The sequence below is a fragment of the Camelina sativa genome, chromosome 19 (genome assembly GCF_000633955.1).
Source record: "Camelina sativa cultivar DH55 chromosome 19, Cs, whole genome shotgun sequence".
Taxonomy (NCBI): domain Eukaryota; kingdom Viridiplantae; phylum Streptophyta; class Magnoliopsida; order Brassicales; family Brassicaceae; genus Camelina; species Camelina sativa.
The window spans coordinates 5046579-5069537 of NC_025703.1; the positions used below are offsets into that span (position 1 = coordinate 5046579).

The 22959-nt window shown below is 35.7% G+C and overlaps 8 protein-coding genes and 1 non-coding gene across 10 annotated transcripts; 7 read left to right on the forward strand and 2 right to left on the reverse strand.

Moving 5' to 3' along the window:
- LOC104764873 (protein yippee-like At3g11230) lies at nt 13–1848 on the forward strand. The gene is made up of 6 exons (XM_010488468.2): nt 13–147; nt 253–384; nt 1067–1110; nt 1205–1313; nt 1410–1465; nt 1552–1848. The coding sequence occupies exons 2-6, from the start codon at nt 289–291 to the stop codon at nt 1634–1636; spliced, it is 390 nt and encodes a 129-aa protein (XP_010486770.1). The 5' UTR covers nt 13–147; nt 253–288; the 3' UTR covers nt 1637–1848.
- Nucleotides 2147–5104, reverse strand: LOC104764874 (arginyl-tRNA--protein transferase 2). 2 transcript variants are annotated; one of them, XM_010488469.2, is made up of 6 exons: nt 4813–5104; nt 4561–4599; nt 4219–4369; nt 2888–3967; nt 2504–2792; nt 2147–2385 (listed from the first exon to the last, which is right to left on the reverse strand). In XM_010488469.2, exons 1-6 carry the CDS (start codon nt 4955–4957, stop codon nt 2269–2271), a joined length of 1821 nt encoding a protein of 606 aa, XP_010486771.1. In that variant the 5' UTR covers nt 4958–5104; the 3' UTR covers nt 2147–2268. The 2 variants fall into 2 exon arrangements, with proteins under 2 accessions (XP_010486771.1, XP_010486772.1); XM_010488470.2 differs by lacking the exon at nt 4813–5104 and having other exon boundaries at nt 4522–4590.
- LOC104764875 (60S acidic ribosomal protein P0-3) lies at nt 5187–6916 on the forward strand. Its single transcript, XM_010488471.2, has 5 exons — nt 5187–5563; nt 5664–5732; nt 5885–5983; nt 6081–6473; nt 6570–6916. The coding sequence occupies exons 1-5, from the start codon at nt 5309–5311 to the stop codon at nt 6726–6728; spliced, it is 975 nt and encodes a 324-aa protein (XP_010486773.1). The 5' UTR covers nt 5187–5308; the 3' UTR covers nt 6729–6916.
- Nucleotides 11570–12618, forward strand: LOC104764876 (WUSCHEL-related homeobox 5). The gene is made up of 2 exons (XM_010488472.2): nt 11570–12171; nt 12266–12618. Exons 1-2 carry the CDS (start codon nt 11847–11849, stop codon nt 12514–12516), a joined length of 576 nt encoding a protein of 191 aa, XP_010486774.1. The 5' UTR covers nt 11570–11846; the 3' UTR covers nt 12517–12618.
- Nucleotides 13054–15836, forward strand: LOC104764877 (26S proteasome non-ATPase regulatory subunit 7 homolog B). Its single transcript, XM_010488473.2, has 10 exons — nt 13054–13358; nt 13760–13852; nt 13940–14021; nt 14228–14324; nt 14478–14553; nt 14706–14764; nt 14916–15038; nt 15153–15210; nt 15300–15385; nt 15477–15836. Exons 1-10 carry the CDS (start codon nt 13172–13174, stop codon nt 15546–15548), a joined length of 933 nt encoding a protein of 310 aa, XP_010486775.1. The 5' UTR covers nt 13054–13171; the 3' UTR covers nt 15549–15836.
- On the reverse strand, nt 18116–19704 carry LOC104764879 (transcription factor DIVARICATA). Its single transcript, XM_010488474.2, has 3 exons — nt 19449–19704; nt 18814–19231; nt 18116–18725 (listed from the first exon to the last, which is right to left on the reverse strand). The coding sequence occupies exons 2-3, from the start codon at nt 19227–19229 to the stop codon at nt 18338–18340; spliced, it is 804 nt and encodes a 267-aa protein (XP_010486776.1). The 5' UTR covers nt 19230–19231; nt 19449–19704; the 3' UTR covers nt 18116–18337.
- Nucleotides 20022–20094, forward strand: TRNAR-CCU. Its single transcript has one exon. It is a non-coding gene; the product is annotated as a tRNA-Arg (tRNA).
- On the forward strand, nt 20859–21875 carry LOC104767448 (mitogen-activated protein kinase kinase kinase A-like). Its single transcript, XM_010491474.1, has one exon. It carries the CDS (start codon nt 20859–20861, stop codon nt 21873–21875), a length of 1017 nt encoding a protein of 338 aa, XP_010489776.1.
- LOC104767449 (serine/threonine-protein kinase PAK 1-like) lies at nt 22082–22753 on the forward strand. Its single transcript, XM_010491475.1, has one exon. The coding sequence runs from the start codon at nt 22082–22084 to the stop codon at nt 22751–22753; it is 672 nt and encodes a 223-aa protein (XP_010489777.1).

Here is a 22959-nt window from a genome sequence, read left to right on the forward strand (position 1 = left end):
CCGTATATACCAAGGCCATCCATGACTTTGTCAGGTCCACGTTACTACAACAAAAAAGTGTGTGTGTGTGTTTTTTTATTTTTCTTCGATTTTAATATCGTCGTCAAAGAACACTTATGAGTTTTGATATATTTCTCTATTTTAAAGGTTCTTCCTTTCACCCAAAATCGGGAGAAAAAAATCCTAACTTTTTTTATCACACACACACATACTCTTTTCTTTTGCGATTTGATTTTGTTTTTGCTTTTATAGATTCTGGGAATAGTTTGTTAAGAGAGAGAGAGAGAGATGGGTAGATTGTTCTTGGTGAATTTGGAAGGTAAGTCTTACAGTTGTAAGCACTGCAAGACCAATCTTGCTCTCTACGATGATGTCGTCTCTAAGGTTTGAATCTGATTGATTTCTGGTTTTTACTTTTCTTTTTTGCTGCTAAAATCTTAATCTGGGTTATTATTGCGATTTCGTTTCTTCTGATGATCAGATCATTATTTGGGTGTTTCTTCTCACTATGATTGTGTTTTGATTGAGAAAGATCATGTGCCTTTTGATAATATCTGGAATCTTGATGATCATATCTCTCGATCATGAGTACATTTATCATTGATTCAGATAAGAAAGGAACGTGAATTGGGGATACTTTGTTTGGAGACTGTCCTGCATTTTTTATTGCATCTTGGTTGTTTTAGTTTCTAAAGCTATCTGATGTAGGCAATTAGATCAATGTATGCTTCAAACTTTGTTAGATTCTTTCTCCTCTTTCTATGGTCCGTGATCTTGAGACTATCCTGTGCCTAAGCTGTGTTATATATATATATATATCTTGGATTTGATTGTGGTTTTGATGCTAAATGCAATCACTTAGTCCTAATGGTTGAAGACATTGTCAGACTCTCTCCTCTTCCAGTGATGAAATTAGTTGGAGTCTTTGATCTTAGTTGGGTTTTGCATGGCGTCACAATGTCTCATAGTTATTATTCTGCTTCTGGTTGGGTTCACAATGTCTTAGTATTGTGTTGGCATATGCAAGATACTGACACCATCTTGTTTGACTGTTTTTACTTTTTAGTCATTTCAATCCCGGCATGGGAAAGCTTACCTCTTCAGTAAGGTGTAAGTTTTCTTCTTCAAGTTTGATTTGGCTTTTTTGGGAAGCCAAATATGAAGAGCATATGCAATTTCACCAGTTTTGGATTTGTGTGAACAGAGTGAATGTGTATGCTGGGAAGGAGGAAGATAGGATGATGATGACGGGATTGCACACCGTGGTCGATATTTACTGTGTCAAATGCGGTTCTTATGTTGGATGGAGATATGTAAGATGTGTCTTCTTCTTCTTCTTCTTCTATTTTTGTTGGTTTTGTGCATTTAGCTCTTGCTTGCTTAATCTAATCTTATCGATAATTATTCAGGAATTTGCTTTTGAGAAGAATCAAAAGTACAAGGAAGGGAAATCTGTTCTCGAAAGGTTAATACCCGACTAATCTTAATTTCCTGATGTATTTTCTTTGAGAGAGATTCTTGAGATGATGCATTTGTTCATATTCTTGACAGGTACAAGGTTTGGGGTCCAGATGGGAACAATTATTGGGTGGCTCAAGAAGTTGAAGCCGGAGAAAGCGATACTGATGATGCTTGATCTCCTAATTCTTATCTGATTTGTACATTCTCTCATACTCTTTCATCTTTCTTCATTCTTTTTTCAATGTTCTCATTTTGTAAACCATCCATCTTACATTAGGACAGCTTCAGAGATCAACTGTTTTGGTTGCTGCAAGCCTGCAACTACTTTTGGACACATAGTTAAAGGATCTCTCATTATCTTATATGCCTAAGTTTAGTTTGTTTCCATACTTCTTTACTTCATGAAGTGCATAGCTTGAACAGGGGTGCACTTTACGATTTAGAACTTACCAACTCAAACCAAACTCATTTCGGTTTTATCATAAGAACACTCTGCAAACGTTTGCTGTTTGCTTTACTTTAATTCGATGAGAAAATTTGCCAAACTAAGACGAATGTTTCAAGAATGCACGGGTTTGATTCAATCTTGTTCGGTTAATTATGGTTTTATCCCCAGCTCTAGTTTGTGGAACCTGAACCCGTCTATGTAGAGAAATACATTACAATTAACTATTTCTATCCATAATTAAAATCATATTTTGGGAAATTTTGGAGAAAATGTACAATTAGAATTAAGGTTTACATCTTTTTACTGTTAATAATGTTACAAAATGATTTTCTAAGTGGCTTGAGTTAAGCTTCTTAATGTTACCGGAGTTCATACACCATTCTCTCCGAGAGCTCTGCTCCGACGACTTTCTGGTAATTAACCAACCTCGATTCCAGTTCTTTCAGAACCATCCGATTCTTGATACGTGGTATATCCTTCAAAGACGATTTTTTAACAAGTTTTTACAAAGATTGAGAATTTGATGATCTTAAAAAAAGAACACACAAAAAAGGAGAGAGCAATGATAGTGAGATACTGTCATACTGATAGTACCTTGTATCGAAGTCGAGGTCCATCAAAACTGATAAGGATATTGGTAATGCCACTTCGGTTTCTGCTAGAGTCTGAGTCTTCATCAGAGTTATACATTTCATCATCATCATCATCATCATCATCATCATTTGTAACCCCTAGTTCCATGTCTTCATGTTCACTCGTGGATTCCCCTAGGGTTTCAGAAGCTTGAGGTGATGATGATGATCGAGAAACCTTAGTGTAATTGGACAAGACGGAATATGGCTTTTTATCAAGCAGAGGCTTGGCTACTTCGAATGGAACCCATCTGAGAAGAAAATACAAGAAAAGCAATAAGATTCTCTCTCAAATGACAACAACTAACAAGAATGTGGTCTTAGTTTTGTGGTTTTGGGAACTTACTGGTAACGTAGAGGACATAGAAGCTCGGATGGACGATAGGCTGCTTTATATTTCATTTTGTTGCAGGAATGTATGTAATAGCCAAGATAGTAATACTCAAGGGTAGAGCAATGAGCTTGGTTTTGTTTTACCCAATCGATTTCTTGCAGGGCTGAGTACTTTCCAATGGACAAGGATGCAAAATCCGGATCCCAAAATAGATATTTACTCGACAAACATTTAGGAAGAATGTCGATAACCCCAACAGCAATTAGACGGTCATCAACTCGGTATTGTTGATGGTAAGAACCGAAGCCACAAGGAGGAACCTTTTCTTGATCATCGTAACGTGAAGGCGGAACTTCAATCAATGGAGTGTCGACCAAAAATTTTTTGTATGAAGTTTCCGAGATGCTCTCCGGCTTATCATTATGCACTTTCAGTTGATACCGTTTGTATAATTCATATTCCTCTGGATCAAAACTCGACCTTTTCAAGTGCATCTCCAGCTTCCTCTTTCTTCCACGCAGGTTGTTCGAAGAAGACTTTGCTGTTGTAGTACCGAGGCTTTCTTCATCATTTCTATCTGAGGAAGTAACTCGGGTAGCTGAAAGGAAGTTGATATGGCCTTTGCAGACCTTAACAGAAAAATCAATAAATTTTCCCACCTTATCCATTGCACTTAACAGCTTCTCAGAAACAACCTCTGGTGATAATCTGCTTTCTTCTACATTTTTCTTTCCTTTCTCAGATGTCTGTGTGTGTTTTATAGCAGCTACTATAGGAAAAGCAATGTTGCTGGTGTACAAGAGTTCTTCTGACCCTTCAGCAAGTTTCTTTCTTTTAGCAGAGATAACTTTCTTCACTGAAGCTTTCGGAATCTGAATATTACAAGGTAAATCCCCACTTTGTATGCATTTTTGTACCGCATTATCAATTTGTTCAGACAAATCTTTCATGATTGGTTCCACGTCATTGTTTTGTTCTCTTTTAGCAGCTCCAAGTGATTTTCTCACCGACACTGAAACTTCTCGGGAGAAAGAAACGTCTTGCTCTTCTGTCTGCTCACTCGGTTTCGCATCTAGTTCGCCATCCAAGAACCTTTGTACACAGCATCACAGAAACAGTTAAAAAGAGAAGGGCAGTTTCCCATTCCGAGACTCCATTGAAGTAAGTTGGTTGAATTTTGAGAAAAAATTGGGTTGAGAGTAAAGTGACACAATTTTAACACGACGTTTTAAAGGCAAGAGGAAAGGTTTTATGACATAACTGGAAGAAAAAAAACAATCTTGGTACAAATTCCATATATTGATCCAAAGAAAGGAAGGAGAAGAGTGCATCCATAGATATACCTTTCCAGTCTTCTACGCACTCGCTGCTGCTCCTTAGAAGGAACAAAATCACTAGCTTTCAAGCGGATTGTATAAGAAGGGCAACAAGTTTTCTCCATTTCAGGTTTGTAAAGGAAGCAGCCAGATCGTCTCCATCCACGGTCAAGAAGAGCTACTCGAAAAGAAAAGCAAAGACACATCAAAATGATCACTAAGCTCAGAAAGTAAAAAAAACAAAAAACAAAAAACATAAATCAAAATGGTGAACAGAAGACACTGAATCGAAGATAAAGTTCAAAGCTTTCTGCTTGCACATAATCAAACCTATCAATCTCTACTTCTCTAGAAGTCGATGCAACAAACCTTGGTAGTCATTAACGGTGAGACTCTCTGTCCATAACCCTGAAATGGAAATGAGACACGATCACTGAGTTATCATGGACATTTCTCATCTTACAAGATCACAGAAAAGGTAAGTTTCATAAATGATGCTCAATGATCGTTCAAAATTTCCAAATCTTTTTCTATTCGACTTATCTGAATGAGTCAGATCAATTCAACGACCAAATCGGAAAGAAGAAATTTCAAAAGTTTCAAAATGGCGAGGGAACGAACCGTGAGAGATACTGGAGCGGGAAGAAGATTTACAGTAACCGCAAGTGGATCTATTAAGTCCACAATCAGCAACTATACTCTCTCCGCCGAAGCCGCCACGACTGCTACTTGCCTCATCTTTCGTCTTCGCTTTCTTCGACGACATGATCGGAGAGAATTCGCAATCACAACGATGAATAGTCACGGTGAGCTCATTCCCCTTTCCCGATGAAGAAGAAGAAGAGATCGACGCTTTGTCGTTTTTTACCAAAATAAACGACACAAAGTTCCCTTCTCAACATTAAAAAAAACGTCACGCGTGTTATGATGTCAATTTGGGCCTTAAAGCCCAATATCGTCAAAGTAAACAAGGGCCGTCAGATCAGAAATTAAGCAAGCAATTACAAACCGTTAGATTTTCGGATCGCCGCGAAAACCCTAGCTTCCTTCATCCGCAGCCTCTTAACACTCTCCGAACCAGAGGAGAGGACATTTTGAGTTTTTTGAGCAAGCAACAATGGTGAAGGCAACGAAAGCAGAGAAGAAGATCGCTTACGACGCAAAGCTATGTCAGCTTATCGACGAGTACACTCAGATCCTAGTCGTTGCCGCCGACAACGTGGGATCGACTCAGCTTCAGAACATCAGGAAAGGTCTTCGTGGAGACTCAGTGGTTCTCATGGGGAAGAACACTATGATGAAGCGTTCCGTTAGGATCCATTCCGAGAACACTGGAAACACTGCCGTTTTGAATCTGCTTCCCCTCCTTCAGGTTTGGTTTCAGCTTCTCGAAAATGTTGAGATTTGAGATTTTCTCGGCTCTGGAGACTTTTAGATTGATATTTTGCAATTGTTTCTGTGTTTGTGTTTAGGGGAATGTTGGTTTAATCTTCACCAAGGGTGACCTTAAGGAAGTGAGCGAGGAGGTTGCCAAATACAAGGTTGGTTGGTTGGTTTTGTTCTCATAGCAAATGTTTGATTAGTCTGTGTAGCTCATTTGTATCAACTTGTGTATTGGATTGTGTAAAAGCTTGATGCTTTCTCTCTCAATGTGATTGGATTTGTAAATGGAACTCTTTTATGATATGGACAGGTTGGTGCTCCAGCTCGTGTTGGTTTGGTTGCTCCAATTGATGTGGTTGTTCAACCTGGTAACACTGGTCTCGACCCATCTCAGACATCTTTCTTCCAGGTTTGCTTAAATCATGCATTTGTAATGCTCCATTGGTTTTGTTTTGAATACGAAATCTGTGTTTATTGAAACGTGAATGTGTTTTTGGAATGTTTAGGTGCTTAACATCCCAACTAAGATTAACAAGGGTACTGTCGAAATCATCACCCCTGTGGAGCTTATCAAGCAAGGTGACAAGGTCGGGTCTTCTGAGGCTGCCCTTCTAGCCAAGCTCGGGATTAGACCTTTCTCATATGGTCTTGTTGTTCAGTCGGTTTATGACAATGGATCAGTCTTTAGCCCTGAGGTTCTTGATCTTACAGAAGATCAACTTGTGGAGAAGTTTGCTTCTGGTATCTCCATGGTCACTTCCTTGGCTCTAGCTGTTTCTTACCCTACTCTTGCTGCTGCGCCACACATGTTCATCAATGCCTACAAGAATGTTTTGGCTATTGCTGTTGCCACTGACTACACTTTCCCTCAAGCAGAGAAGGTCAAGGAATTCTTGAAGGTTAGTCATTGAATTGTACATCTTTCTATGTGATTTCTGAAGCTTGGAGTATTATTCTTGTTAATACTAACTCTCGGGTGTAAATTTGGAATGCAGGATCCTAGCAAGTTTGTTGTTGCTGCAGCGGCAGTGTCTGCGGATGCAGGCGGTGGTGGTGCTGCACAATCTGGAGGTGCTGCTAAGGTAGAGGAGAAGAAAGAAGAGTCAGACGAAGAAGACTATGACGGTGGTTTCGGTTTGTTCGACGAAGAGTAGGATTTGCCTTTTTGTCGTGGCTTATACGTGGTGCTTAATGTTGATCTCAGTTTTGTTTGGTTTAAAACCAGTTCAGATTTTATTGTATTGTCCTTTTTTGGAAAGACTTCATTTACCAACGTCAAAAGATATGTTCGGTAGAAAAGAAATGTTATGTTTTTTCCTTATATAAGCAAACACAAACACAACTATTTGGATTTAAACAAGCAGAGACCAAAATATTTTGGTTATATGTTTGTTTGGATTGGTTATATGTTTGTTTGGATTCCATCAGAAACGATTAAATTGGTAGCTGAAGTAGGAAATGTACATGGTACGATATGTATAAAATTATGTTTGTTTCTCTTTCTCGATACCTCATGCTGTAGGATTAAAGTTATGTCACTGACTCATATTGGAATGTACCTACCAGGAGGGTACTATAATTTAGATAGATTAGAAAGAAAAAAAATGATCTTTTGTAGATTTAAACGTAGTGTTTTAAAAAAACAATGTCACATTTGCTTGCCAAAACTTGTCGATTGATATACGTACACTGTCGTGTGCCTTCTAAAAGTATTCTGATGAAGAAGACAATAAACACGAATTTATAAAACGTACGATATATTTGAGGTATTACACTTTTCCATTGAACGATGAAAAAGTTTATGTATATATGTTCTTATGCTTTCCTTCGCCGTTAGGCTCTTTGCCCTAAGATCTCACGCGTGCCCTAATTTCATGCCTTGAAACCATCCTGGTTTCCTACTTTTCTGCTTAATTTGTGTAACTATGAAATATGTAGAGAATATGTTATGCATTTAAGTTTTGGAGGCTATCTATCACACGCCTAAAATTAGTCCGTGTGTTGTTAAATCGCTATTGACAAAAACAAATATTTTAGCTATTGAGAAAAAATAATAACTTCCAAAGCTCTATTTTAGTTCATAAATAAGGTATTTTCTGGAATACAAAGCACAAGCTATATTAGTCGAGTTAATAATTTGATTTATGAAATGTTAAAGTGATTACGCATCTTAAAGTGCTTAGAAAAAGGTGGGAAATTTAACTGGACATACAGAGAAGACAAAAGACAAATAAGACCAATACATGTGGGAACTTTTTACAAATCTCTAAACCTTAAATTCTTCCCCATGTCATAAGACTCATAACTCCTTCAAAATGTAAGCTTGTGAACTACTAGTCTCTCTCCCACAAATATTGATGTTTAGAATCTTTTACACATTTTAAGAAAATAATGATTACTTGAGTTTAAATATTTTTTTTTTTTGATTAAAGAGAAATTATTTAATTTTAAACCAATAACAATTCAAAATTTTAATTATTTTCAATGATGACTTCTTGAAATTTACAAAACATCAATTTTTGTGAGACAAAAAAATACCCCAAAACATCAATCTTTGTGGGACAGAGGGAGTATACTAATTTTTCTTTAAGTTTTTTATTCAATTGTCTTCCAAAATCTTAATCCAACAATTTCATTCGTCATGTTAATATTGAATGAATTACCATCGTTAGTAACTTTTTATATACTAATATGTACAGTTTCCTACAAGGTTATTCCAAAGTTTCTAGAATTAAATCTATAAAGCAATTATCAAATAAGAAAATTACTTAGGAAAGTTACACGCTTGGGATGAATTTTCTTTTTAAGAGTTGGTACGTGTTCGTTGAACCTTTTGATGAGTAGTAGGAAGACGATACATCGAACCCATTAAAAAATAAGTTAGATAATACTCTTTTTGTCCCACAAAAATTAATGTTTTGAGATATTTTTTTGTCCTACAAAGATTGATACTTTGTAAATTTCAAGAAGTTATTATTGAAAATATTTAAAATTTTGAATTGTTATTGGTTTAAAATTAAATAATATCTCTTTAGTCAAAAAAATATATTTAAACTCAAATAATCATTATTTTCTTAAAATGTGTAAAAGATTCTAAACATCAATCTTTGTGTACCCAAACTGATGTCGTATCAGTCTTCAGTATAATAGTATTATTCTAATATACTCTATTCAAATATCTTAGTAAAGAGATTGAAGAACAGATTGTATATATTGACGTCCAAAAACAAAACAAAACAAATAAATTGTACTATATAGTATGTGGTGCATGAAAAACATCATAGGGAATTGAATGTTAGTGGGCATGTGAGACCGGCTTCAACTTTTTTGACTACGATGAGAACGTAATTCTCGCTTTCAAAAAAAAAAATATATAACTCTAATAATATTTTCAAAAAGGTGGATTTATTGCCAATTATGTTGATCAGTTTGTCATGTACTTATGTTGGAACGAATTCAGATTGTTTACTATTTGTGACTGGTTCAGGTAACAAATCTCTCATTCATTGATACGTTAAAACTTTGGGTGATAATTTTGTTATACTACTGAATAATGTTTAATTCAATCATAAGAAGTTTATTGGATATTCAGATTATATATCTTGCAAATTTATTGATCATACATTCATACTTATGCTTAACTACTCTACAGCGAAACAAAGCCTTTGACCATGTTAAAACACTACATATTGATGTGTAACACGGAACACTATTAGCCAAACACTTTTTTCTTTCTTTCTTGGTTTGCGACTTTGCATTTGTATAATTTTAATTCAAATACAAATACATATTAAATTTAATCATATATTATAAAACTAAGGACTATACTTTTATTAAACTAATTTCTCGAAGATTTTGTAGCTAGTTCTTTCATTATAAATATCTGGAACTTTTTGTTCGTAAAGTTGTCTCAGCAGTTACTTAAATCAAGAGTGTTGTCCATTGAGGCTTGGACAACTTTCATAGGTGTCCATTGCACTAACACAAACGGGTTGATTGATTACTCATTTATTTTTTGTTTTCTTTTTTTTTTTTTAAAAAGAACTTAAAATTAGAAACTAAATAGGTAGCTTTTTCGTCTCCCAAAACTTGGAACCCGGACTTGTGTAAAAACTATGCAAACTAGTCTATAATTATATAAGGGCATCTACAACTTACAGCCTTCCAAAATAAGAAATTATAAAAATTTTAGGGCCGGGGCATCCTATACGAGAGTGTTTGCGTACAAGAGTTTTAATAATCTCAAATCCACGACATGCAATCTTAACTTTTTGATGTAAAACTCGTAGCATTTTTTGTTATCTTAAACCAGTAATTGGGCGCATGCTTACTTTATCTCACAAATCTTAATCATAAAGTCTATATAAACCGAATAGAAATAACGGATATTCACAAATCTACTTACTTTTGACTAGAGAGAAGAGAACTGATCGATTTAAGGTTGCATGAGATATCTGTTAAGAAGTTTTATAATACATATATATAAAGTAGATAATTAATTAATATTTAGGAGTTTAGTGAAAGGATATTAACAACTAAAAAAAACTAAACAAAGATGTTATGTAAACCAACACTGGGATGATTCCAAGTAATTTAAGCCACGTGAACTTTGACTTTGACACCGAATAGATCAATTTTAAAAACAAGATGCAGTTTATATGCGAGAGAGACAAAGATATTTGTAAGTACTGTTATGTTATTTAGTGGAGAGGTACTTTGTTTATAAAAACAATGTTTGGTTTTATTCACATTGTCATTTTATTATTTGGACCATTTCGTCTTGCTTAGCGTCCCGTGCATGTCTCATCCAAGTCTTCACCATTAAGACAATTTGACGCACACATGAATGAATATAAATAATCCAAAAAAAAAAATTCTTTTTCTTATTTCTTTCTAAAAAAACATTAAAAAAAAACTTAAATTTCTTGTAAAAAAAAACCTAGACTATGCACATTTCTCAAATTTGTTATATTTAAGACATATATATGTGTTGCACATATAGAACTTGAAGTTAAATACTTTGTTGATCATAGCACGCGCGTACATATATATAGGTTTATACTAAAATACATTAACTAAAAATAAAAGACCGAAAGTGAAAAAAACAAAACATGCATGTAAAATATGTATACTGGTTTGTGTTAGTATCGTCTTATCAAGCTTTAAAAAATCAGATTTAGTTCTTATTGTAGCATATAGAGACCAGTAAACACTCTTCGCCACAATCGAAAAGTATAGAACAGTCATCTTTTCAGCATTCTTTTTTGAGAAAAATCTTTTAAACATTCTTCATTCTAGAGAAGAGTTCTTGATGACTTAATAAAATAGCTTTTAACAAATATTTTGGTGTTGGACTTATTAGTTATTACTATAGAGAGTTAGTACATGTGTGTGCCGGACCTTCTAGTTCTATCTATTAATGTACGTGAATGCTTTTCTTTTGTAATTTTATATGATTCATATATATGTAAATTATATATAGAAAGTGGCTAAAATTTTAAATTTCCTGTCTACACTTGCCGACCAGACTTCCTCAAGTGTCACATCTTCTGTGGAAGAAAGACAAAACTGCAATCTGTTCACACAATGATATATATGCTTGTAATTATTATTGTCATCATCTTCAATCATATCAAACTTACCGGCCATCTGATCTGTTCAAATAACGTATATGCGTAGAATTTTTATTTTAGAACTATTTCAAGCTTACTACGTACAACTAAAAACCATTATAGCTAGTTAATGGGGTGTTTGATCTTTTAATAGTAACAAATTATGTTGAAGACGATTGCGCATGCGAATTCACAACAAACGAGAATAAGGTCAATCAAATTTTCTTTTTTTAAATCAACAGTCAATCAATTTGATGTCTCTTTTTCTCAGTCGTTGGTTTTGATATAAAACTTGAGTTATGGTAATGGTAGTTAGTCGTATATATAGTAGATATATACACACAACCCAATATATAATATATACAAAATACATGGAACAGAAGCCTAGATAGGTTAGGATAAAGAAAACGATCAAATCTGCAAAGATCAGTCTCTCCCAAATCCCCAAAAAAAACAAAGCATGCATTTCGTAATAAACAAATCATCATAAAACGACACATAACTCGAAAACCTCTCCCCCCGACAATTTTATCAATTCATTTCTCCTTTTACCTTAATAAATCCCAAAACATAATAATTTAGTATGAACTAATCTCCCCTATATATACGGATTAATATACAGGCCCTAAATCGTAAACAGTTGAGTGATAATATCGGAAAATGTCTTACTCCGTGAAAGGACGAACCTTACGTGGCAACAACAACGGAGGAATAGGAGGGACGGGGACGAAGTGCGGGAGGTGGAATCCGACCGTGGAGCAGTTGAAGATACTGACGGATCTGTTCCGAGCCGGTCTTAGAACTCCGACCACTGATCAGATTCAGAAGATCTCCACGGAGCTCAGTTTCTACGGCAAGATCGAGAGCAAGAACGTTTTCTATTGGTTCCAGAACCATAAGGCTAGGGAGAGGCAGAAACGTCGTAAAATCTCCATTGATTTTGATCATCAACATCACCATCATAACCATCAACCATCAACTAGAGGTATATAAAATATAATTTCTCTAGATGTTTTAAATCTTATTATGATTGTTTTATAGATATTATATGATATGGAGGATATGATATATTACTGTAGATGTTTTTGAGATAAACGAAGAAGAATGCCAAGAGGAAGAGAAGGTGATAGAGACGTTACAACTCTTCCCGGTGAATCCATTCGAAGACTCCAACTCCAAGGTTGAGAAAATAAGAGCTAGAGGCAATAGTAACCAGTACCGTGAATATATTCGAGAGACAAACACGGCGTCGTTTTCTCCATATTCATCATGTGGAGCTGAGATGGAACATCATCCACCGCCGTTAGATCTTCGATTAAGCTTTCTTTGAATTATTGACCTCCTCAGAATTATCTTTAACCTTTTAAGAAGATCTTGTTGTATTTTGAATTATGACTTGTATTATTATCCAACGTATGAGTTATGACGTAGACAAAAGTTGGCTCATTTAAAATTTTTCCTTTTTTCTGATATAAATTAAGAATGTGAATTATGGATTCTATAGTATAATCATAATCTAAAGATTAAAGTGATATAATAAGAACGTGAATGCATTTTTATCTACACAGTGTGTGGTTTTAGACTTTTTAAGAATGACTTTATTTTAGATGATTAGTCATAATTTAAAATTTATAAATAACAAATTTGCACCAAACTTATAAATCTGAATATATCTTTTTTGTGATATCTGAAAAAGTAATTAGACTGTCCTTACTCGTTAATTTTACTATAAAATCTCAAAACGTATTACAGTCTCAATAATAATAATATTAGTTTAAAACCCATATAATTGGGCTTTACAAAGGCCCATTATCTGTTTAAACCCATAGTGCGTTATAAAAATTGCTTAGAGAAGATTTATTGAGTTTTCCTGGAGAAGAAGCTAACTCTCAAGCTCCGTCGGAGGAAAACGAAATCGGAAGTTGTGATAATCACCGGGAATAGGATTTGAGTAGCTTCTCAAGCAAATTTGATTCACCCGAACAATGGATGTGATAAAGACGCAGCAAATATCCGCAAGGACGATCGAGAAAGTGATCGTTCACCCACTTGTCTTGCTTAGTATCGTCGACCATTACAATCGTGTAGCCAAGGACACACGCAAGCGTGTCGTCGGCGTTTTGCTCGGAAACAGCTCCCGTGGTACCGTTGACGTCACCAACAGCTATGCAGGTTCCCTGGTTTTACTATTCTTTTCTCTTTGTTCCCTTTCGATCTCACAGATCTCGAACGCTTTGCTGAGCTCTTGCTAATTGTAGAATTCGATATGCATAGTGTTCTTTTGTGAAATTGAATTCGTTTTTATCAATTTAGGGTTTTTTTTTTTTTTTTTTTGGTTTGCAAAAATTGACTTAGTTTGAGTTGGTTCTGTGATACTGACCTCAAAACTTAGTTGAGTTGGATCAGTCAAGCTTGGTTCTAGTAGCCTTAATATAGTGGTTAGGTTAGTTTCTTAGAGAGTTTAACAAGTGTCACTTGATTTTGCACATTACATTATACTACAAGCTTGTTTACTATTGCGCTGTTGCGTGCGCATCACTTGTTTGACACTTTTGTATCTCGTTTTTTTCCAGTGCCTTTTGAGGAAGATGACAAAGACTCTAGCATTTGGTTTCTTGATCACAACTACCACGAGTCCATGTTTCACATGTTCAAGAGAATTAATGGTATTGCTCAGTAAAAAAACAATGCTTAAGAGTATATATGACTATGTGGCAAAACCTTTTAATGACTTATTTGATCTTTGCTTTCAGCTAAGGAGCATGTTGTGGGTTGGTACAGCACGGGTCCTAAACTTCGAGAGAATGATTTGGATGTTCACGCTTTATTCAATGGGTAAGAGTAAGACCATGGCTTTAGGCAGAATCAGTCGGTCTTATATTTATTTTCCTTGTGGTGCCATATGTCTAATACATGGTTTGATGGTCTGTTATATATGTACAAACATTTGTGTCGAAAGCATTCACAATCTATCTCTCCTCTTTTGGTATTCCTAATCTCTGTATTACTTTGCGTTTTAATTTTTCTTTCGGGTATTACAGCTACGTACCAAATCCAGTGTTGGTCATTATTGATGTCCAACCTAAAGAACTGGGAATCCCCACAAAAGCATACTATGCAGTTGAGGAGGTGAAGGAGGTAAAATACAAACCAATTTTCTAACTAAATAAGTTGCTCGACTTTTAAGTTGCATCTAACATACTTGATTTACTTTCTTATCTTTCTGCATTTGTGCTATTTGTGTAGTTATATCCATATAATTGCCTTGATCTGAACTTTTTTTCTCTGCAGAATGCTACCCAGAAAAGCCAGCAGGTGTTTGTACACGTGCCAACAGAAATTGCGGCTCACGAAGTCGAGGAAATTGGTATGTCCACTTGTTGAAAACAAATTCTTTGATACTTTGATTTCCTTGTTTTAGTGCATCAATGATGGGATATATTCTTCTGTAATTGCGTCCGAGGAAACTAATTGGAGCCCTACTTGCTTTGTTTATGCTGGTTGGGTGGTCTTGAACAGGTGTGGAACATTTGCTCAGGGATGTAAAAGACACAACCATCAGTACCTTGGCAACTGAGGTTATTGTCTTCACACCTAACCTAAGCATTTCATTATCAAGCTTCTTAATGTGTATCCAAATATATGGTTGTTACTCTCAAAACAAAAATGTGAGGAACGTAAATCTTTTATGCTTGAGGAAACTGAAATTATTTGTGAACTGTATGTTAGGTCACTGCGAAACTTACTGCTCTGAAGGGATTGGATGCAAGACTTCGGGAGATTCGGAGTTACCTTGACCTTGTAATTGAAGGAAAACTCCCATTAAACCATGAAATCTTATACCATCTTCAGGTTAAAACACTCCCATCTCTTAAATTTAGTGGAATAGTAGAAGCTATAACACAATATCTGTGGTTGCTGTTAAGGATAATTCAGCTAATTAACTGCTCTTTTGAAAATCTGTAGGATGTATTCAACTTGCTTCCTAACTTGAACGTCAACGAATTGGTTAAGGCCTTCTCAGGTTTGCCTNTTTTCAGGTTTGCCTTTTTCTGCCTTGAAGTTTTATTCTCGCATTTGCACTCTTTCCCTAACTTTATTCATTTTGTGCAGTAAAAACAAATGACATGATGCTCGTTATCTACCTTTCTTCCCTCATCCGTAGTGTAATTGCCCTCCACGATTTGATCAACAACAAGGTTAGAATCATATCTCTTTCCCTCTCTTAGGCGATTGATTGAATTTGCTGTATGCAATATGTTTTGTTCATCTCTGACTGTTATGTTTCAGTTATTGAACAAGGAACATGAAAAAGCAGAGGACTCAAAGCCTGTTGCCATACCCGCAATCACTGGGAGTTAAAAATGCAGCCAAATTTCGAGATTTGGGAAGTTTTCTAGTCAGATATTACTGTGTCATTTGCTGCATGTGAAGAGGGTGTTCGGGGACTAAACGGGTTTGGTCTCGTTCCGATGATCTTCTCTACTACTGTTGTTTTTTGACAATGGTATAATATGAATATGTAGTTCCTGTCTCACAAGAACTTTTTTTCTTATCATTTGATGTTTATTTTTTCCTTGCAAGATGATATAAGTAAGTTTTGCATCAATGTGCTGGAAACTCTAGTAAAATTCTTCTCCTTTTGCGTAAGCGTCACATTGTATCGGTGACTAGGGGTGTTCCGGTTTCAGTTGAGTAAATAAATTATACAGTGAATTGGGATCTTGTAGAATTTAGTTCAGATGTCTTGGATCCGGTTATTAACTGGTTTACTTGATCGTCTTGGTTTAAATTAGTCCGGATTTCAGATTATTTTGGTCTACAGGGCAATGAAAAATAACTTCCCATAGCTCAAAAATGCAACTCAAATATAGAAAACTATAATAGTATTAGATTAGAGGCGTCTTATACCGGATGAGTACACCCTCGTATATTTTTTATAACAGAGTGTGAATAAAGTGTCCACATTGATAGAGAAAGAAAGGAAGAAGAAGATTGCACTTTTATTGAGATTTTGTCATGAAAATAGACAACTAAAATAATGAAGGGCCGCCACAATAAAAATAAAGAAGTGTTTGAAAGAAAAATAAAGTTGAGTAGTGGCGTAAGCTTCGTGAAAAGAATATGATGATAAGCGGAAAAAATAAATTGAAATCATGAAATCAAGAACGTGCTTTGTTACGCAATATATGCTTTTAAGCCTACTTTCGAAGAACATTTTTATATATTTTTCTTGATAAGTGTTGTGCTTATTTTAAATAAACTTTACAATTAACAATAACAATAGATTATATATTCAGTTTTGTCGTTTACCTAAAATAGTTGGATGATATATTTTATATGTCCACGATAATTAGGATTAGCCTTAGGTCGCAAAGCTTCCCGACGTTTCTCGTACTTATTATATTGCTTCAAAGTCCTTTATGATGCTATATATATACTCACGTATAGGCGTTTTGTGTATATGTCGGTATACTAATACATGGAATAATTATAACTTCACGCATATATTAAGTAAATGCATGTATGACGTAAGAACATTGAATGTTTTATCATATTGGTACATCATCAGTGTAAGGCATGTAGATCCCATCGAAGCGACCAGATCGAAAGTGACAAAATAACAAAAGGGTGGCAAAAGAAATAAAGCTATAAAGTTGCAAGAAAGACGAAACTACTTTATTTTCTCTAATCCAAAATAGGACTCGCAAATTGCAATAGCTTATATCACAACATGATGATCAAGATTCATCGAAAATAGAAGATGATATTTCCTTAAAATATGAGCTATGGTAAATCAATTGCTTTATACTGTCTTTAGTTTCTTATGCTGATCATTAATTTGTAATGATCTCCCCAACATAAACATCAAGTTAATTTCCATCAGAAAAACCATATTAATAATTCGGGTCAAGATAATCACAAATTTTTATATATGATCCGAGACAATTAGGTTAATATTCGTAAATAGAAAAATGAAATGTAAATGATCTCTTTTCAAACGTAGTAGTATAGTATTGGATCAAGTTGAGTTACTCGTCTTTAGGATTTCTTGAGTTAGCTTTTCAATCTATCGAGCATAATAAAATACTTTAAAAGAAAATGATTTTCTTAATCTAATGCTACAGCTCTACAAGTATTTTTTGCCAGTAATATTTATACCTTATATTGTCCGCATGACACCATTGTATCAAACTCTAAATCGTTTATATTTTATATATTTGGGAAGGCAAAGGCCAAAGGGGTTGGTGTAATAGATGAGAAGAATGAGATTCTTTGGTCAGAAGTGGAAAGCAGACTCAGCCTCTATTTTATACACAAATCAAACTTGTCATACCTTCCACCAACACTCAGACTCGTTCAATATTTCCACCCATATCATCTCTTTTTTTTTTTTTCCCCAAATTAGTTTAAGTTCGTACAACTATCATTCGGATATACTACTCTTATTCAACTAACATAAGAAGTAAACGATATTATTAATTAAGTTACAAGCTTTATATATAACTTCTATATATATATATACTCGTAGATTAGGCTCATCCACATGCAGTAAGTTCAAGATAGGTTTTTGGAAGAACAACAAACCGATTACTCGAATTAAATTTTTATCCGGTAGAAACGTTATAAAACAAAATAATTGAAGGGGATTTTATATTATTATCATTCATCAATAACTGAATGAAGTTGTAGTACTTTAAATGTAGAGTAGTGATGACACTGATTCAAACACTGAGACCGTTTAAAACTATTCAATAGCTATAACTTTTTTAGCAAGTCTCTCATTTTTGTGTGGTGCTGGATCTCTTGAGTCTTTATATCTTTGGATTTAACACCATTAAATACATTGTGGTTAAATTTTATTATAGAGCACAAGTCTTTTTCACAACTATATATATAAGTCTATATAATTGATAAAAAAAAAAAAATACAAAAGATATTTTAATACGCATCCAATTAGTAAAAACAAACACAGAATGACAGAAATACAAAGAGAGTCACATTCATGATAAACAAGTTTCTTACTTTTAAACCACACACAATACATATATGTAATAAACTTTGGGTTTGCTTGTATGCTTCTAATTACAGTTTCAAAACTCAACTTATTTAGAAAGCTGAGCTATGGGGAATGGGGATTCTATGTTACCTTAAGCTCTGGCACTGAAGGCATTTGCTCCGGCGTAGCTAAAGGCAGCGTCGAAGGAAGTTGGTGATGGAGAAAATAAGGTTTCTGAAGATAGATTCTGACCCATAAATATTACTCCATCCTCAGCATTATCCTTGTCGGTAAACCCTAAATCCGGGAGGATGTCACTGTGATCGGAAAAGGAGCGGTTGAGATTGGCGTTGAGGAGATTGACGGTTGTGATGTCATGGATACTTGGCCGGCGTTTGTCCTTGGCTCCTGAGAGCTGTCTCTGGTAATACTTTTGGGCGTGGCTCGCGACTTGCGTTGGCGTCTTCGACACCACGAAGTTTCTTGATATGTTTCTCCAATCTCCTTTCCCGTACTTGAGAAGCCCTAACAAGAATCTCCTGCAAAGATCAAGAAACAGAGCAATGTAAACCCTAAGAGAAACAGGGGAATGCCTTTTGTTGCAAGAAACCTAGGAAGAGTTTATACCTGTGTTCTTCCTCTGTCCAAGGAACTCCCTTCTTTCGATCATGATCCGATCCTCTGGCTCCGTTAGGCCGTTTCCGACAAGTGTCAGGGTCAAACGCCAAGGGAGAAGAAGAAGCTGCAGGGTAACCAGGAATGGGGACACGTCCTGCTTCGATATCAGAAACGTCTTCTTCAAGCTTACTATATTGATTCATGACATCCAAAACAGTCTTCCCAGGGATCATGGAAGCAACTTTGAACCAGCGATCAGGCGAGTCTTCAGCGTAGATGGCAAGAGCTCGTTCGAACATCTTGTTCTCTTCTTTAGTCCAGTTGCTGCTGCTGCTGCTGCTGGAGCTGTGTAAGCTCATCATCTCTTGAACGACGAACCGGTGGTCAGAGATAGGCAGGTGAGAGAGTGGATGCAGAGTCTCCATAGCTACAAAAAAAAAGAGAGAAGAAGAATAAGTTTTCCAACTACAAACACAGCTCAAAAAAGTCCATATTTCTTGTTTTGTAAGAGAAAGCTTGAAGAAGGATTGATTTGTGAGATATATTAGGAAAAGATAGAAGGTTTTTTATATATAGAATTAGAATATAATGATAATAATATTAGGAATCAAAGGGAAGGAAAGAAAAAATCAAGAATCGTATACCTGAGGGGAATCAAGAACCTGATTTGGGTGAGAGATTTGAAGCATATATAAAACCGACCCTCTCGAATCTGAAAAAGACAGAATCAATGAGAATCTGCAAAAGTGGGTCGTCGAAGGAAGACAAAAACAGCAAAGCCTAGTTGAGTATTCTCCTCGGATAACGAAGCTATGATGAGAGTTGAGTTGAGAAGAGCCAGTTAAGAGAGAGATAGATTGTGAAGGAAGGACGAATAAAAGAAGGGTCTTAGAGAGAGAGAGAGAGAGAGAGAGAGAGAGAGAGAGAGAGAGAGAGAGAGAGAGAGACACTGTGGAATTTGGGGGCACTGAAGAGAAACAAGGAAAAAGGTTTTGCTTTTCTTCTTTGGGGGGAGATTTGGCGTATTTGGATTGGTGAACAGCGAATGGGCACCACTCCACTCGGATTCTTGCTGTTTTTTTTCCTTATTACAAGTTTACAACTAATATATTCGCAATACGACAAATTTCTTCTATCGCCTTTTTTGTTTTGGTTCACACGGTGACAAACTACTACGTATGGATATATTTCAAATACAGTAAATTGTAAGTAAATAAGCGTCTGTAGCTCAGTGGATAGAGCGTCTGTTTCCTAAGCAGAAGGTCGTAGGTTCGACCCCTACCTGACGCGATTTGTTTTCTACATTCATTTTTCAGGTTCAAGTTTTGTTTTTGTTTTTCTTTCAGTTATGACTTTATAGTAGAAAAAGTAAATTGAAATCCATTTTTGTTCTTTGATTCTTGTTCAGCTCTAACCTTCATATAAGTGATGATTGGTTTTAATATCTATGCTTAGGTCGGTGGGAGATATTTTCTCAAAGTATGAGAAATTTTAATAGCTAAAGCTCATTAAAATCCCCCACTATCTCTCTCCATTTTACTTGTTTCAATGTTCTGAAAAGTTTTAGTAAATTGTTTTCTTTAAACAGAAAATATGCAAGAAAGAGTCTCAGATTTATCTACTAATTAATGGAAATATCATGTCAAAGATTCATAATATTTTAATTTTATACATTAGAAAAATCAATATTTTAGGATGAGTATAAAAATTGGAAAGAAAATATTTATATCCATGGGAAAGAAAATATATATTACTAACATTGGGCTTTAATTCCCCTAAATTTTTAAGTGACTTATTAAATCCGAAGACCAAAACGGTGTGAAGCATTTAAGGAACGCTTGATCCAACGGTTTAGATCCAATTAATGGTGGGATCAACGGCAGATCTTTCAATTTTCTTTTTGTTAGTTTCCTTTTTTTTTCCTATCGACTAATTAAATGCGAAGCCCTTCTCATAATTCTTCAATTCCAACACACAATTCTTAAATTTTCATCTCTTTTATTTCTCAACAAATCCCAAATTCTGATTTAGTTAGGGTTTCAGTGCTGTCAAGAATGTTGCCGTCTATGGAGTTTGTGAAACCCTTAGGCAAAGGTTCATATGGTTCCGTCGATCTCGTCAGATACACCAACCCCGACGGCTCGAATCCGTACTACCAAGCCGTGAAAACCTCCTACCCACAAGACTTCGAACCACTCCTTAAAGAGTTTCAGATTCTGTCTAAACTCAGAGATTGCCCTAGAATCGTGCAAACTTGCGGGAAAAGTCTGTTGAGAGGGATCAATGATTACGGAATTAGAGTATACAGGATGTCAATGGAGTATGCAGCTGGTGGAAGTTTAACTACTTTCATGGAAACAAGATCATTGTCTGATTCAATGATCAGAGACTTCACTTATATGATCCTTGAAGGACTTGTCTCTATCCATAGTCACGGTTACGTTCACTGCGATCTAAAACCTGAAAACATTCTCGTGTTTCCTCGTACTTGTGGGTGCAACGTTTCATACGAATTGAAGATTTCGGATTTTGGAATGTCGACAAAAGTTGGAGAAGACTCCGAGTTTTGGGAATATGATTCTCCGTATTTGGGAACGTCTCTTTACATGTCGCCAGAATCTGTTCAAAACGGGATCGCGGAGGAAGCCCTAGATTTGTGGTCATTAGGTTGTATCGTGTTGGAGATGTATACCGGAGAACCGCCATGGCTGTTGGAAGATTCTAAGAAGCTTTTATCTCTTTTGTTGAATGGGAATGCACCAGAGATACCAGAGTCTCTTCCTTGGGACGCAAGGCAGTTTTTACAAACATGTTTCGCAAGTGATCCTTTGGAAAGAGGAAGCGCTTCGGAGCTTTTGAAGCATAAGTTTCTACATAATGTTTCCGATCAGAAGAAGGTGAGGGTTACCGGCGCCGGAGATAAAAGAGAGTCGGTGGTGGTGTTGAAGTCGAAGAAGGTCCTAAAAGTGAAGATTATCCCGCCAAAGCCACCACAGTTTAAGAATAGACCTTTGAGGTTGAAGATAATACCTCCCAAACCCCCAGGATTCAATCTTGTTCCGGTACAGTAGATCAGTGTGTTGACAATATTAGTTTGACAATATTAGTCTTTGTTTCTTACTTGGTAGTTTAGCTCAAGTTAATTACACGTTGATACAGTTGTAGTGTGGTTTAGATCAAGTTAATTACACGTTGATACAATTGTAACTCTTCAATTATAATCAAATTGTATGGTATTTTTTGTTTTCAAGTTATAGAGAAAGTCTTTTTTTTANATATGATCCTTGAAGGACTTGTCTCTATCCATAGTCACGGTTACGTTCACTGCGATCTAAAACCTGAAAACATTCTCGTGTTTCCTCGTACTTGTGGGTGCAACGTTTCATACGAATTGAAGATTTCGGATTTTGGAATGTCGACAAAAGTTGGAGAAGACTCCGAGTTTTGGGAATATGATTCTCCGTATTTGGGAACGTCTCTTTACATGTCGCCAGAATCTGTTCAAAACGGGATCGCGGAGGAAGCCCTAGATTTGTGGTCATTAGGTTGTATCGTGTTGGAGATGTATACCGGAGAACCGCCATGGCTGTTGGAAGATTCTAAGAAGCTTTTATCTCTTTTGTTGAATGGGAATGCACCAGAGATACCAGAGTCTCTTCCTTGGGACGCAAGGCAGTTTTTACAAACATGTTTCGCAAGTGATCCTTTGGAAAGAGGAAGCGCTTCGGAGCTTTTGAAGCATAAGTTTCTACATAATGTTTCCGATCAGAAGAAGGTGAGGGTTACCGGCGCCGGAGATAAAAGAGAGTCGGTGGTGGTGTTGAAGTCGAAGAAGGTCCTAAAAGTGAAGATTATCCCGCCAAAGCCACCACAGTTTAAGAATAGACCTTTGAGGTTGAAGATAATACCTCCCAAACCCCCAGGATTCAATCTTGTTCCGGTACAGTAGATCAGTGTGTTGACAATATTAGTTTGACAATATTAGTCTTTGTTTCTTACTTGGTAGTTTAGCTCAAGTTAATTACACGTTGATACAGTTGTAGTGTGGTTTAGATCAAGTTAATTACACGTTGATACAATTGTAACTCTTCAATTATAATCAAATTGTATGGTATTTTTTGTTTTCAAGTTATAGAGAAAGTCTTTTTTTTATAT